General features: G+C 40.4%; 1 protein-coding gene across 1 annotated transcript in view; it reads left to right on the forward strand.

Moving 5' to 3' along the window:
* Window positions 1-9,018: 9,018 nt before the first annotated feature.
* LOC129235935 (peripheral plasma membrane protein CASK) overlaps window positions 9,019-17,233 on the forward strand; it is a 115,601-nt gene continuing 107,386 nt past the window's right edge. The window contains exon 1 of the mRNA XM_054870025.1: window positions 9,019-9,203. Within this exon, the coding sequence (XP_054726000.1) occupies window positions 9,075-9,203 (129 nt within the window). The 5' untranslated portion in view covers window positions 9,019-9,074. The remainder of the gene's footprint in view (window positions 9,204-17,233) is intronic.

A 17,233-nucleotide genomic window follows, 5' to 3' on the forward strand; every position in this document is an offset into this window, starting at 1 on the left:
TATCTTCTTCCTTGGTCAAAATAAGGGGATACGTACGATAAGTACGTAAGCAAATTAAAATGTTAAAAATTAAAAATATTTTAAATTTACTGAAATGAAAAAGGTCGAGAAAAAATGTCGGAAAAAGTTGGAAATTTTGCAAAATTTTCTGAAAACGTTTTACAATTTCTTTATTACTAGGTTGTTCAATAAGTTTTACGTTTCGATAAGAAAGAAAATGGTTCCAACGAGATTTCAATTTATAAATTCCATCCATGAAGTATCTGGGAGGGCTGCAAAATACGCTTTCACAGCTGTTATGACCTCATAATTTGATGAAAAATGCTTAACGCGCATGCATGTTTTTAGGTCTGGAAATAGATGGAAGTCGCGAGGCGCCAAATCAAGCGTTGCTCCAAAAATTCGAACGTTAATTCATAGATTTTAGCAATTGTCAAAAACAAGATTTTTTTCTTTTGCTAACTGGGTCTTTTTTTACGAATTTTTCAGCTTCAGCTGGTCTAAAATGTTACACTAATATGAGAATTCAAAATTTATTGTTCATCAGTTTTCAAATAATCCACAAACGAAATTCCTTTCGCATCCCAGACACCTGATGCTAACACTTTCTTGGCCGATTTCTGGACACGAACTTATTTTGGCGCCGAAGCACCAGGCTCACAGCACTCTTTAGCCTTTTTGGTTTGATTTGGTTTAATGGTGACAGACCCAAGTCCAATGCATAGTGATGAATCGATGCACAAAATCCAGTGTTGCTAAGAAAATGGAAAGTCGCACTCGAATATGTTTTTGCTCCATTGTTAGCGAACCCGGCACCCATTGTGCGGACAGCTTTCTGAAACTCAATACTTTAGTCAAAGTATTGTTTACACTGCCCAATGAGATGCCTGAGGCTCCTACTAAATCTCTTTCAGTCACTCGACGACTTTCCAATTCGATATCCTGTATTTTTTCTACGATTTCTGGAGTTGGGTTGAATTTGGACGCCCTTGCCGTGGATCGTCTTCAAGACTAGTACGACCACGTTTACATTCAGTAACCCATCTTTCTGCTGTACTAATTGATGGCGAAAAGTCCGTATACACTTTCAGCATTCGTTCATAAATTTTCTTTGCTTTTAAACCTTCCAAAAGTAAAAAATTCAATCACTGCTCGATACTTGATTGTTTCCATTGTCGAAAATACTGTGACACGTCGGTACTAAATGACTTGTAAACAAAGAATAAAGTGACAGATTGAAATGAAACTTCACACATGTTCATTCCTATGAAGAGTGTACCAACACAACAAAAAGAAAATGAAGGCTGAAAGCAACACTTACCGCAACCTCTCTTTCGAAACGGAAAACTCATTGAAAAACCTAGTAAAGTGTTTTCAGAGAACTACGCAACACTTTCGTCCCTAAATGAGAAATTCGCCTCTTTTAAAAATAACTATTTTCATTTAAATTAAAAGATCTGTAAACGCTTAATACCAAATTAACCGAAAGCGCATTTTTCCTATGGTAATTCTCAATTTCTCAATATACCTATATAATTCTCAAAGCGATAAATATTGAACAAAGTAAAAATAAAAAAAAAATAGTAAGTGGCCTTTTTTGACCTGGAAAAAATATAAAAAGTCGTTTTTTTTGAGCACCCTAATTTTCATATATATATATATATCTGGATATATATATATATTATATATAATTTTCGTGTCCGCCCTGTTTGGATATTTGGCCGAGCTCCTCCTCCTATTTGTGGTGTGCGTCTTGATGTTGTTCCACAAAAGGAGGGACCTACAGTTTCAAGCCGACTTCGAACGGCAGATATTTTTATGAGGAGCTTTTTCATGGCATTTTTTTAATTTGGTGTGTTTCACCGAGATTCGAACCTACGTTCTCTCTGTGAATTCCGAATGGTAGTCACGCACCAACCCATTCGGCTACGGCGGCAGCCATATAATGGTGTCAAAAAAGGGAAAAGCTATGAGAACTTGACCCTGCATGCGGACTGCAACTGCAAAAAAAAAAACAACGAAAAAATGGTAATTTGGTAAATTAGATAAATACATCTAAATATTCAAAGTTGCTAACTCACATAATTACACTTATTTATAGCGAATTCTCATTAAGACTTATTTTTTAATCTGATTCGATATGCCGAAATTTAAAGGCGTCGAAACTAAAAATGCTTAAAAAAATGTAAAAAAGTGGAAAATCCAGAATGTTGAAAATTAAAATGTTAAAAAGTAAAGAATCAAAACAAAAAAAAAAAAATGTCGAAATAACGATGTGTAAAATTCTCTCGATATATTATATCTTTCGAATATATTTACAACAATCTATATGTACAATGTGGCCCTTTGCTCCCTCGCGGAACCATAGGAAATTAAAAAAATAAGGTGAATTTTTTTCAAAAAGTATTTATTTATTCACCAATTTCTAATTTATCTCCTTCAAAGTAGTCCCCCTTAGATATAATACACTTGAGCCAGCGTTTTTCCAATCCTCGAAGCAGTTCTGATATGCAATTTTTTTGGTATGCCATTGAGCTCTCTCAGCAATTCGATTTTTATCTTCTCAATCGTCGCAAAATGCCGTCCTTTCAATTTTTGGGGCAGGGAAAAGTCGCAGAGGGCCGAATCTGGTGAATACGGTGGCTGAGGCGTGATAATGGTGTTGTTTTTGGCCAAACAATCTCTTACAAGTACAGATGAGGGAGCAGGTGCATGATCATTATGCAAAAGCCATGCATATTTTTCCACAATTCCGGGCGTTTTTTTTCGTATTGCTTCTTGCAAACGGCGCATAACTTCATACTCTTGATTTACCGTACGACTTTGTGGTAAGAACTCCTGGTGCACTACGCCATGGTAGTCAAAGAAAACAGTGCGCAAAACATTCACATTTGATCGAACTTGGCGTGCTTTTTTTGGTCTTGGCTATCCTGGACTCTTCCATAAGGACGATTGGACTTTGGTTTCGACGTTATAACCATATACCCATGATTCGTCACCAGTCATGACCTTTTTAAGCAAATCTGGATCAAATCTGGATCTGGTCAAAATGCAGCTATTTTGGAACGAACTTCGCTGTCACATGCTTCATGCCCAAAATTTTCGAAAAGATTGCATGGCATGAGCCAACCGATATGCCGACATCATCAACAACTTCTCTAATTGTGATTCGACGATTCTCCATAACAATTTTCTTCACTTTCTCAACATTTTCATCGGTTGTTGATGAGCTGGGGCGTCCAGAGCGAGCGTCGTCATTTACATCTTCTCGACCTTCTGTGAAAATCTTGTACTACTTGTAAACATTTCCTTGACTCAGAGTACTCTCACCGTATGCCATTGTAAACATTTCATTACTTAATACCATTTTTTACACAAAATTTGATGCAACTTCTTTGATTAATTTTTTTAGATAGCAGAAAATCGCCGAACACGTAAAACACTTGTCTTATTTATGCCTCTCAATATCGGCTTGAAGATTAATGGCATCCTCTTCAGCATTGATCACTGAGAAGATCTCAAGATCATCAACAAAAAGCAAAACATTTAGCAAATGAAAAATAACTTTTGATTTTATTAATAAATAACACAAATAAGAGCGGCCCCACGATATTTCATTGCGGAACACCAGAGGTGGCAGCAAAGGGAGTAGATGTAATGCCCGCAATTATTACAACACAACGTCATTGTAGGAAAGCAGAATGAAAGCCAAAACAAGTAAATTTTTTAATTAAGGGGTTAGGTGGGTTTCAAAGGCTGAAAAAAATAAGATTTTGACTATTTTTTTTTTAGTATATAAAATCATATATTTTATTTAAGCAATTCACTGTATCTAAGATACATATATAAACAGTATTTTGTGAATTTTTTATTTAAAAATTTCGAAAACTCAGCCGTTGGTACCTCATCTTCCTTGACGTCTCAAAAAAAAAAATGCTCTTGCCGTGGACAGCATAGCTCATTATTGGTTCATCTAAAATTATAAAACCAAACGGATTTCGTTAGTACATGGATAAATCTCGTTGTTGTACGAAGGAAAAAAAAAATCAAAATTTGAATTTATGACAGGCTTTGAACCAAAAAACACAATTTTTAGTGAAATTTTTGACATACATTGGCTAAAAAAAAATTGTTGTAATTAACAAAAAAAAAAATACTTCGTTCAATAACTAGATAATGTTATTTCAAAGATTTGTACAAAATTTGAACTAAATCGCTTCATAACTTTTCGAGATATCGTGTCCACCGACTTAAAAAATGGAGTTTTGAGATAAACACGTATACGAGCGAAGCGCTCAACTGACGTGGCCTAATGGGCGGAACTTCTGAAGGGTCTATCTTTTAGAATTTTACTCGGATTGACTTAAAATTTTAGGAGAGTATTTTAAACATACTGTACTATTTAATGAGACCAAAAAACAAAATTCGATTTTTTGAAATTTTCAAACCCACCTAACCCCTTAAGATTCTATGAGAAACATTGTCGGAAACTTTTGAAAAGTTAGTGTTTACACAGTCGACTTGGAAAAAGCTCGGTATTGATTGCAATATTCACTAAAAACAGCCAGATTAGGTATTGATTTAATCACAAATATCAGTTTTGCATTGACCGCGTGTTCAAAAATTTTGGAAATAGTCGAAAGGCACTGAAACCGGTTGGCAATCATGCCTGCCACTCACATCCGCAAAGTTGGTATGAAAGGTAAAGTTATGCGATTTTTTGAAAATTCATGGAAATATACGCTGGGCGTATGCAGTTCGATTCCGCTTGAAACTAAATTATTACAGCTTGCATACAGTTGTTATTTGTCAACCAAAAATAAACTAGTTATATAATTAGTTATCCAAATTAGTCAACTACTTTAAGGAGGAGATCAAATCTCTTGTGTGTGCAGGTAGCATTTGCCTGATCTGGGTTCCTGGACATAGGAACATAGAGGAAAATTAAATTGCTGATGACATTGCCAAGAATTGCTTAACTTATTTCTCAGGAAATCACAGAAAGGATGGAGCTCTATTTAGTCATGTGCTGTATCGAAAACTCTGTGACCCCAGTAAAATATCCGGAGGGCTCAGGAAGACCTGGGGACTCCACATTATTCAATTTCCAAATCCGTAGCTGTGTTTACCGGTCATTGGACGATCGGCTCACACGCGGAAAATCTAGGTTTACCATTTAATCCCCATTGCAGAAGCAGTGGGGTTCTTTCAGAAAAGAAGACTGTTAAGCACTTCCCTGTAACTGTCCAGGCAGTTAGGTGATTAAGGTCACTGCGTGCTCCTTTCTTGGATAGCCTCGGGCAGTGCGCTAACTTAAATCCCAACAATCTTCTCCATTACATCAGCAGCTCTGTCTGGCTGTAGATATCCGCCTGTTGGAGGTCTCAGGCGCTTTAGTGCTACTTGGGGAGTGTCAGAGTGTTACTTCAACCATTTCAGCCTCCTTAACCTACCAAAATGTTTGGGTACTATGTGAAATCATCTTTTTAAAGCGAGTCCCTTCCCTACTAATATAATACTAATGGTTTTGCCTTCCAAGCTGAAAGAGTTGGGCAAACTAAAAAAATAATAAAATGTTTTTCGTTTCCAACGCTGATTCAGCTTAATGTGGCACTTATACATACACACAATGCTATTTACTTTTACTACTTCTTGCAGGCAGCCTACAACTGACAGTGAAGAGTAAGCAGCAAGCAGCAGGCAGCAAGCATTGAGTATGTACGCAGCGCTCTGCTGCTGGTCTCCTGCGTAGCCCTGCCAAGCTGGCCTCCAAAGCAAAGTTGAAGTTGCAGTTGCAGTCGCAAATATTTTTGAGCGGCTGCCACTGCTAGCTACTACACCTAAATAGTGCTTCCTATACAGCTTCACATAGCTGTTGAGTGAGGCGCGTCCTTTGTGCCAGTTTTTCAGTAAGTTTTCCTCGATTTTTCCGCTGAAGCAATCTTATTTTCATAAATTTGCATCGCGGCATGCAACTTTTTGTACGAAAAAAGGCAAAAAAAAATGGAAGTCAAAATGTGGGCAAAGGAAAAAACACTGCATAGGCGTAGGTACAGTGGAAACAGTGAAAGCTGGATAGGAGGTGAGGGGCGGGCGGTAGATGGAAAAGTGAAGAGAAAGGAGTGGAAAAATGTTTTTTTTTTTGTTTTGTCACAGACTTTAGCGCTTGTGTGGTGAGATTTATGATGTTTGGGTTGTGTATGTGTGTGTGTGAGAGTGGACCTGCAAGTGTGGAAGGTAAAGAGAGGCACGCTGGACCGACCATATGTGCAGGATGTTGCATGTGCGCATGTTAAGCTTTGCGCTCCTATTGCAATTTACCACACTATTGTTGCCTTTGGCCTTGTTATTGTTTTTGTGTTTTTTTTTCGCTGTTGTTGCTGTTGGTGCTTTCCCGCAATGCAATGGTGTGAAATAATGTTTTATGATGACTGTATGCCAGCATCTCTTGCGCTGGTTTTGCTACTGCTTCGATTTGTTGCTGCTATTATTTGTGTTGATGCTGCTGCTTTGGTTGTTGTTGATTGTGGTGCGGGGTGCAATGCAAGTGTGCAAGCGTCTTCGCTGACTGAGAGTAAAGCAGCAGTTAGTTTTTGGCGCGCCTATATGTATATACATATAAATATTATACGTCTGTTGTCATCGTCGTGGTCGTCGTTGTCGTTGTTCTCGTCATCGCCATCGTATTGAGCTTCGTTCATTATGTCCATGTATTTGTGTGTGTGTGTGCATTTATGCGGTGGTGCGCGCTGGTTAACCGTGGCATGAATGCGTTTGTTGTTGTTGTTTGGCACGTCCTTCCACTTCTTTTCCAGCCAGTGCCGCGTCCTCTGTTATGACTGTGGTTGCTGTGGCTCTGGCTCAGGCTCAGGCTCAGGCTGCTGCCACTTTCATGGTGCTTGCATCTCGTGATTTACAGTAACAAATCCGAGGCATTTAGTTTTCGCTCAATCCGCCAGGGGGGCGCATCAGCACTAGCGCGATTTGCAGTATTTTTCCACTCTGCCTACTCTACATTCTGCTTCATATGTACATACACATTCGCGTGTGATTTGTTTTCCTGCCCAGTTGCGACGAAGGAGTCGAGCTGAAGCGCATTAGTGTCAGCAGCAGCAGTAGTACCGTTGTGGCGTTGGTATGCGAGCGCGCGCGGTTTTAACTTCTTTAGTTGCTGCATTAGCCAAATCTTTAGGCTGAGTTAGAGCTTCCACCATGGTTACGAGTACAAGAATTTTCGAAACGTGTGCGCGTGTGAGTGTGGCCACGGTAAACGGAAACGAATCCGGATCTAGGCATTTGGTTTGATTTATTTGACATTCGTTAAGTCACGTAGAAAAATAAAAAGCTTGTTAATGATATTTATGCAGTGCAGGAACCATCCTTTAAGAAGTGGTCGTGCCCACCATCTCCGTCTCTAAATGTTCAGTCGCACATACCACGCGATATGCGTCCTTCACTGCCAACAAGGCGCGCACAAATTGCAAATTGACAACTTGAAAGGCTGGTAGTTTTCTCGACCGTCCGCCTAATCATACAAAACCATGCAAACACCAGCCAAGCAGCCAGGGGCAGCTTACATTGTGGACAAGTGTGATTTGTGGCGTTGGCGTTGCTGTTGGGACACTGAAGCATATGCTTCGTTAGTTGAGATTTTATGCAAAATTAAACCCTCATCAAATTGAACTGAGATAAAAAACAAAAGTACAAATTGAAGAAACACACAAATCACAAAGAAGCGAAAGAACAAAACCGAAATTGGCAAAACAATAAAAGTCACAGTGTGCATGTCCAACGTCAATGGAGAATTCGCCATGCGCCTAGGGCTTTACGTAGTAGCCGTCTAATGAAAAGTGCGAATACGCAAATACTTAAACGAAACGTTGCAATGCGATGCGATGCAATGCGGTGGTGAGCAACGAAGTGATGACCTAATTTGTATGAAATCACCAACAAAGAATGGAACAGCATCAGCACAAGGACCAGCACCAGCACCAGCACTAGCAAAAAAAAAAAAGAAACAAAGTATTACAAAGGGCTGTAAATGAGTACTTCAGCTACGTGTCAATTACATATGAAACGTATAAAAATCGGAAATTTAGTGCGCGACGCAGCGCGCCAAGGGAAATTGTGTGCCAAAAACAAAAACAAAAAAAGAAAACAGAACAAAAACACACGAACGCGTTTTGTGTCGTATTCGTGACCAGAGACTTTGATCGAAATATGCAATTTTGGCGGTAAAAATAACTAATAACGAATCGTTTAGTGCCGAACTAATTTTCATTTCGCCAACTTTGCCGTTGTGTTTATTGATGGCGTCGTTATTGACGTCTCTGTTGATTTGTTCTTGTTATTGTTGTTGTGCTGTTGTTGTTGTTATTGCGCTTGCTGTTATTGAAGAAGTAAAATAAATAGTTGATAGATACATAGCATACGCATACATAGCATACCTATGTATATGTAAGTTATTTTAATTGCGCGTCCTGTGCACGTTTCGCCAGAATTTCGTGCTGATTTACCAATGACAATTCTGCTGATGTCGATAGTTGTTCTGCTAATGGACAAACAGTGATGCCTTGAAATATCGACAACTGCGCTTTCCCATTAACGTCCCCATCTAGCCATCGATGGTTATGCTGTTGCCGACGTTGACTGACGCCAGCGACAACCCCCGTCGGGTCGTAGCAATGTTAGCAATTATCGAAAAATCATGTTCTGTGAATTGATAACTGAAGTGAGAACGAAAAGTAAAAGAAAACAAAAAAATTTTAATTAAAAGCACAAAAAAAAAACACAAAACGATGTCGGCACATAGTTACACGTATAAATTTCACCCCATCGCTAACACCTTATGATGCAGACGGCTAACCATTGTATGAAGAGCACTTACCGACACTGCAGACACTGCCACTGCCCACATACCAGATACGTACCTTCAAATATATATATATTCAAATGTACCTAAAAGTATTCGTACAACCGCAGCTTTACTAGCAGTTACACGGTATATATTTACATACACACATCCATACATACTTACATACATACATACGTATGTATTCGTAGAACGATTTTGAATGGATGAGGAGGAGAATTTTTATGATTCATCATCGTCAGGATCGATTGTTTTCCAGTGGATTGGCTTAGAGACGGCCGAACAACTGCCACCGTACATAATGCGCTACTACAATAATTTGCATCAGCAGGTATGTAAGTACTTCTGCATAAATACACCTACACACACGCACACAAACAAACTATGTACTTGCACCACAAAACATTTTAGGCAAATTTTTTTTCCTTCTTAAATTTGAATATAATGGTCAGAAATTTCCATTGCTGTGCATGTGTATGTGTTTGCCACATCCTATTTGGATTTTCGTTCGTTTGCTGCCTTGTTGGTTGGAAGTGGAGGACTACAAAGGCGATTAAGGGCTTAGATATAAGCCGGACAAGTACATCACAAAGGAAAAAGGGGGGAAACAATGTTAAAAAGCTTTTTCGTTTCTCATTTGTATCATTAGCGTGTGCCCAATAACTACTGTTTTTTTAGGTAGCCTGTGTTTATTGAGTGCTGCCAAATGTTTGCTAGTAGCGTAGTTGGGGAATGGTCGTTGAAGAAAGATGCCAAAAAAAAAAGAAAACAATTTAAAATAAATCTGTTTAAGGTAGCAAAATTTGCCTTTCAAGTAAAACCTTAAATTTCAACAGCATATTTTTGCTTTAAATAAACAGACGGTAATTGGCATTGCTCAATGAAATGCTTTATATCTTTCAACTGTTTTCTACAAAATTTGGACCACGATTTGTGAGGCGGAAAGTACTAAATAAAGAATAAATAAATAATTGGCGCGTGTACTTCTGTGAGGGGCTCAGCCGTGCTCCTCCTCCTATTTGTGGCGTGAGTCCTGATGTTGTTCCACAAATTGAGGGCGCTACAGTTTTAAACCGACTCCGAACGGAGTTATTTTATTATTATTTTCTATCACTTTGCTGTTTCTTGCATGATAGTCACGCACCAACCCATTCGGCTACGGCGACCGGGTTGGTCCATATAGGAGGGACCATATAGTGGCTTTTTTAAACATATATTTTTTGACAGTGGCAGCTCCTTCGCGCTGGTTGGAAATCATGGCAGAAACTCAGTAGCATATCTTCACGGAAAGAAATTAATCGCTTTCCGTTTGAACAACTTTGGGACATATCGCAAGCTTATTTCCGAAGCCAATGTTGTGTAGCCCCTAATAGAGCGCTTATTGAGAAGAAGTCAAAATCAGATTTTCTGACTAAGCGCACTTTCATCCCAGCTGCGAGGTTAACATGGTAGTATCTGGGGATCGGAATACACAGCCTTCGAGAATTCAATGCATTCTCAGGGAGTGACAGTTTGTTACAGATTTTGGAGCGATGGCATCATTGTCCCAGTTTTCTTTGAAAATGCCGTTGGAAACGCCATTTCCGTCAGCGGGGAGCGCTACAGAGACGTGTTTAATGACTTCTTGTTTAGCTGGAAATGGAAGACATGAACTTAGAAAATGGTGTCCATGTTACAATTTATCATTTGCGCGTAAATTGTTTTTTGATAGTTTTAGCCGTCTCGCGTATGTCAATTGGCCACCTCGGAGCTGCGATTTGACACCGCAAGACTTTTTAGGTGGAGTTGCCGTGAAGAACCGATATTATGCATACAATCCCTGGTATTTTTTTATTCGCTTCCAATTATTCTATATAGCTGTGGCATTAACACAGTGCATCTTTACTGCCACATCAGTGACGTTATAGCGCGAAGAAAGTTGAAACATCTCGCCCGAAAGAAAGACACATACGCTCAGCCCAACCCAATTATATATTAGGTTTATTAAGGGAACTTAGTTTTGATGGACAAAAGACCTCACTTTTCCTTTTATCAATTAAACCCTCTCCTAAATTTAAACCACTTTTAATTGAATTGAAAGCAAAGACAATATTTTGAGACGGAGATTTTAGTTTGGACATTATACATGTGGTCACTAATTTCTTCTTCTTAATTGGCGTGATAACCGCTTACCCGAGTTCGGCCGAGTTTAACAAAGCGCGCCAGTCGTTTCTTTCTCGTGCTAACCACACCAAGTGAAGCCAAGTCCTTCTCCACCTGATCTTTCCAACGCAGAAAGCGTAGCCGCTGGATCTTTATTCGCTGCGCTATGTCTATGTCGTCGTAAAGCTCATCGTTCCATCGTCTACGATATTCGCCATTACCAACGTGCAAAGGTCCAAAAATCTTAAGCAGAATCTTTCTCTCGAACACTCCAAGCGTCGCTTCATCGTATGTTGTCATCGTCCAAGCTTCTGCGCCATACGTTAGGACGGGCATGATGAGAGCCTTATAGAGTGTTAGTTTTGTTCGTCGAGAGAGGACTTTACAGCTCAGTTGCCTACTTAATCCAAAGTAGCACTTGTTGGTAAAAGAGATTCTACGTTGGATTTCAAGGCTGACATTGTTATCGGTGGTAATGCTGGTTCCTAAATAAACGAAGTATTTTACAACCTCGAAATTATAACTGTCTACAGTGACGTGGGTGCCGATACGCGAGTGCGGCGACTGTTTGTTTGAAGATAAGAGGTACTTCGTTTTGTCCTCGTTCACCACCAGATCCATTCGCTTTCCCTCTTTATCCAGTTAGGAGAAGGCAGAACTAACAGCGCGGTTGTTAAGGCCGATGATGTCAATATCATCGGTATACGTCAGCTATTGTACGCTCTTATAAAATATTGTGCCTGAGCGATTAAGTTCTGCGGCTCGTACGATGCTCTCCAATATCAGGTTAAAGAAGTCACACTACAGCGAGTCACCCTGTCTGAAACTTCGTTTGGTATCAAACGGCTTGGAGAGGTCCTTTGCAATTCTGACGGCGCTGCTGGTGTTGAGCTACGTCAGCTTGCGTAGCCGTATTAGTTTTGCGGGGGTACCAAATTCAGACATCGCGGCATACAGGTAACTCCTTTCCGTACTGTCGAATGTAGCTTTGAAGTCGACGAAAAGATGGTGTGTGTCGATTCTCCTTTCATAGGTCTTTTCCAAGATTTGGCGTATTGTGAATATTTGGTCGAAGGTAGACTTTCCAGGTCTGAAGCCACACTGATAAGTTCCAATCAGTTGGCTGACGGTGGGCTTCAGCCTTTCACACAATACGCTCGCTGGAACTTTATAGGCTATATTTAGAAGACTAATCCCGCGGTAATTGGCACAGATTGCAGGATCGCCCTTCTTATGGATTGGGCAGAGCACACTTAAATTCCAATCGGCAGGCATGCTTTCATCCGACCATATTCTGCATAGGAGCTGATGCATGCACCTTACCAGCTCCTCGCCGCCATGTTTGAATAGCTCAGGCGGCAGTCCGTCGGCGCCCGCGGCTTTGTTGTTCTTTAGCCGCGTTATCGCTATTCTCACCTCGTCATGGTCGGGTAGCGGAACGTCAATTCCGTCGTCAACGATTGGGGTATCGGAATCTTCACATTCTCTGTGACATGCGCAGCTGTCACTGTTTAACAGGTTCGATAACTGTTCCCTCCATAATTTAAGATTGCTTTGGATGTCAGTCACCAGTTCACCGTCTTTGTTCTTACAGGAAAACGCCCCGATCTTGAAACCTTCTGTAAGCCGCCGAACTTTCTGGTAGAATTTTCGGGCATTGTTCCTATTGGCCAGTATCTACAGCTCCTCGCACTCACGTATTTCGGCCTCTCGTTTCTTCTTTCGGATAATACGTCTCTCTTCCTCTTTTAGCTCTCTGTAGCGGTCCCACATGGCTCGCGATGCGCCTGATTGCAGCGTGCTCTATAGGCGGCATCCTTTCTTTCTGCGGCAGCATGACATTCCTCGTCGTACCAATTGTTTTTTCGGGCTCGCCGGAATCCGATTTCTTCTTCGGCGGCGGTACGTAGGGAACGAGAAATGTTGCTCCATTGCTCGTGCATGCCGGTTTGTTGGGCAGTGCTCTCTGAGAGCAGGAGTGAGAATCGAGTGGCGAATCTTCTGGCTGTCTGTTGTGATTGCAGCTTTTTGATGTCGAACATTCTTTGCGTAGGTAGATGTACGTTTTTTGCTGCACAGAGGCGTGTGCACAGTTTGGCTGCAACAAGGTAATGATCCGAGTCGATGTTGGGTCCTCGGATCGTACGTACATCTAAAAAACTAGAAGCGTGTCTTCCATCTATCACAACATGATCGATCTGGTTTCGCGTTTTTCGATCAGGGGACAGCCAGGTAGCTTGTTGGATCTTTTTATGCTGGAATCTGGTGCTGCAGACTACCATGGTTCGGACCCCGGAAGAGTCGATCAGCCTCTGTCCGTTACCGGATGTTTCGTTGTGCAGACTGAATTTTCCGACTGTGGGACCAAAAATTCCTTCCTTGCCCACCCTGGCGTTGAAGTCGCCAAGCACGATTTTTATGTCGTGGTGGGGGCAGCGCTCATAGGAACATTCCAAGCGCTCATAGAAGGAATCTTTGGTCGCATCGTTCTTCTCTTCCGTCGGGCCGTGGGCGCAAATTAACGAGATGTTAAAAAATCGCGCTTTGATGCTGATTATTGCGAGACGCTCGTATACCGGAGTAAACGACAGTACTTGGCAACGAAACCTCTCTCCCACAACGAATCCAACACCGATTTGCGCTTCTTTACATGGCAGCTGTAGGAGGGTCCCAAACCCAGCTAACAAGCAGCTATCCTGGAATGCCTCGCCAGCTGCTACCCAGAGGATACGTGGGCTAATCCCGGCCGTTGTGAGCTGCTTGAACCATATGCAGAAGAATCGTCCTGGCCACTCCCAAGTGAATGGCTATCAGTAACTTTCCCCACTTGCGTGGACTTCTACACACGGAACCATCCTCCACTAATTTCCAGGTATTTAAAAACTTCCCAGTGCATTTCCGCTGCAATAAAGAGCTTCGTAAATACTGAAATCGTAGCGCCTATCACATATTTATAGCACCACACCAATACGCATACTAAAAAGTTGAAAAAAAGCTCGTTTAAAAACTTAAAAAATTATACATTTGTCTTCGATTAAACCGCTCATTTTGCTCCTGTATCTACATTATTTAATGAAGGCTCGATTTTAATTGTAAATTCATAAAAAAAGTAGTACCTAAAGAATCTGGAATTTAAACTATTTTCCCCGATATCAGGTTGAAGAAATCACACGGCAAAGAGCCACTTTGTCTGCTACCTTGTTTGGTATTACACGATTCGGATAGGTCCGTCCTTAGTCTAACTAAGGCTCTTTGTTATCTTATCACTACCGAAAATGGGCTACAATTGTCAAAGTGATATTTGGTTTGGTTAACTTTTAATTTGAACTAAAAACCAGCCAATCCAAATGCTTTATGAGCTAAAAATGTTGTGAATACTTGTGGAATCAAGATTTGCTAAGCATTAAAAAAAGTACTGTTAGAAGTAAAGTGTCGTACATTGAATTAAGCGGAACAGTGATAGAGATGCTGTGTAACACTTCTCATCTCCTCCTTGTCTCAGAAATCATTGGAAGGGGAACTCCCCTCTTACCTCATACCCATTACACAGTGCTTTGCTATTAAGGTTACTATTTAGTTAATGTGTAAAAGATGCAGATGTATTTACGACCAGGTTTCCTTTGTCTGACAGAACGGTTCTATAGCTAATCTTATATTTTTTGTCTCGTTGAATAAAATCCACCTAAACAAACACTGCTACACAAATTACTCTGTCACTTTCCTAGAAGCAGTTCACAGAGATATCTCTGTGATCAATAACTTGGACTTCGCTAGTGAATCATTGCAAAGCCAGCTCGTTTGGATAACGAAGTAAAGATTCTCAGAGCGATTGGCGGGGTTTCCGATTCAACACACTTATTTTCGCGCTGTTGAAATGCGGCTTTTCACACCTGAAGCGATCCCAGGTTTATTTTTGTTCGTTATATTGTATATATATTAAGTATAATTTTTATTTGCTGTTTAGAAGAGGTATTATGGAGATCAACAGCAAAACAAATTGGAAAAAAGTCATATGGCACAGCAAGTTCATCATTACATTACGGCATCCGAAAGAGACTTTTCGAAAGCAATCTTTTATTTCATCCAATGGATACTCTGATTTATAGCGGAAGTTTATTTCGACATCCTCCAAGACATTGCATGAAAGCACAAATTCACCCACAAATTCTGGATGTCGACCATCAGGTCATTGTTGATAATCGTCAGTGACCAGTATTGGGCACAGTGCTCACATGTCGGATCAATTCCACGATTTCCATGTTTTTATCGACTTCTACAAAGCGCGTCTCATCTTCGAAGTCTATATTAGCAGCGCTTGCCATTCACTGTTATGGCAGCTCCTTTCGAAATGAGGGCTGATTATGACTTGCTAAACCTTACTGAACAGAAATATCAACACAGTTCGCCATTCTCAGCTGTCAAACCATTTTTTATTCCTTTATTATTTCACGTGGGAACCATAATTTTCGAAAAAATATACAAACTAATCCTAGCCGAATGTGTTGGTGCGGGACTACCATTTGGGCGTACATAGGTTCGAATCTTCATGCTTGAAACAGCAAAATGATAGAAAAAGTGTTTTCTACGTACCTCGACATGCAATGGTAAGCCTTTGAGTATATTTCTGCCATGAAAAAGCACCTCATTAAAACCAACCAACCAAAACTGCCATTCGGAGTCGGCTTAAAACTGTAGTTACCTCCATTTGTGGAACAACATCAAGAGGCACGCCACAAATAGGAGGAGGAATACGGCCAAACACCTAACAGAAGTGCATCTGGCGAAAAATGCTCGGTAATAGAATGCGTACATTCTTTATAAAGTGTTTGGCCAAGCCTCTTCTCCAATTTGTCTTGTGCTACTTGTTGTTGTTTTAAGTCAACTACGAAGGACAGATAGTTTTCTTTTTATGAGAAGCAGAAATGCACTCCGGCTCCTCTATACTTTGTTGTTTAGTGCCCACAATGGGCTTTCAACACGTACCCACCGAAGGATAAACACGCACAAACCCACTTGGCTATGGTGGGTGCGTTTTGTAATCGATATACATAAATAGATACATACATATTTCTATTGTAACTTTTTCCCCCAATTTTCTGTTTCAATATTTATCACAATAATTCATCAAAATTATTTCTAAGTGAACTCGAATCCTACTTCTGAAAGCTTTAATTATATAATATGTAAGCAATTTACCTGCCCTCCTACCTCTTGCCACATTACATATTGAGGTTAAAAGCTGTTGCTTAATGATTTTCTAATTTCTTTAGTGATTGTTGGCAACACTGTGATATTGTGTTGCAACAGCAGCAAATATGTTGATAAATTTTTCATTTTGGTGGAAAGTGATAGTAAATGAAATGCAAAAGAGACGAGATGAAAAGAATGATTCGCGAATTGGCAACGGCACTTGGCATCGAATCCATCATCTTAACGATTCACGACAAATTTGGGTGATTGCTGTTCCGATTTACGGCTTAACAAGTATGTTTGATTGTGCGATTGAGTGGTTGAGAGTGCCGTGAGTGGTTGTCTCAACATCAGCGAGTTTGTGTTTATGTAAGTTTATAAGCGCCGCGCGTGTGTATGTGTGGATCTTACAGCTTCAAGCTTAAGCGTTCTTGTACTCGTATGTACGTAGATATGTACGTATGATAGACGTTGACGTATGGCTTGTACCATGGCATCGAGGCATTTGTTCGGCTGAACTGTGCTATGTATCTCGGACTTAGATTATATGTATATGTGTACGTTTGTGTGTATGCATGCATGTATGTGTTTTATTATTCAAATTGCAGCATTGTGAATCCTTGACCTACCCACATATGTGCACAGCTATCGCCCATGTTGAGCATATCTATGTACATATGTATGCACATAGTTGTCACTTCGATTGTTGTGCCTGCCGTCCCAGGCGCTGCTGTCACTGTTGTCGCTTAAGTTTTCAACGTTAGTGGCAATGGCGGTGGCGATGGCGACGTTATCATCGTAGCGCATATTGTTCGACCTATACAAATGCATTGCACACACATACAGCCTGTGGAATTAACAGTCATTCACTCGTAATCACTGCAAATCGTTCGTACCGCATTAATTAAATTTTCACAAAAGCTCAATATTCAAATTGTAACCCAATACCCTTTTGGTAGACTATTGCCAAGCGTGGTGTGGTGGTGGATGTTGCAAAATGTTCGAGCATTCACTTTATTCATTTTGCGT

Source organism: Anastrepha obliqua, chromosome 1, assembly GCF_027943255.1.
Source record: "Anastrepha obliqua isolate idAnaObli1 chromosome 1, idAnaObli1_1.0, whole genome shotgun sequence".
NCBI classification, from domain to species: Eukaryota; Metazoa; Arthropoda; class Insecta; order Diptera; family Tephritidae; genus Anastrepha; species Anastrepha obliqua.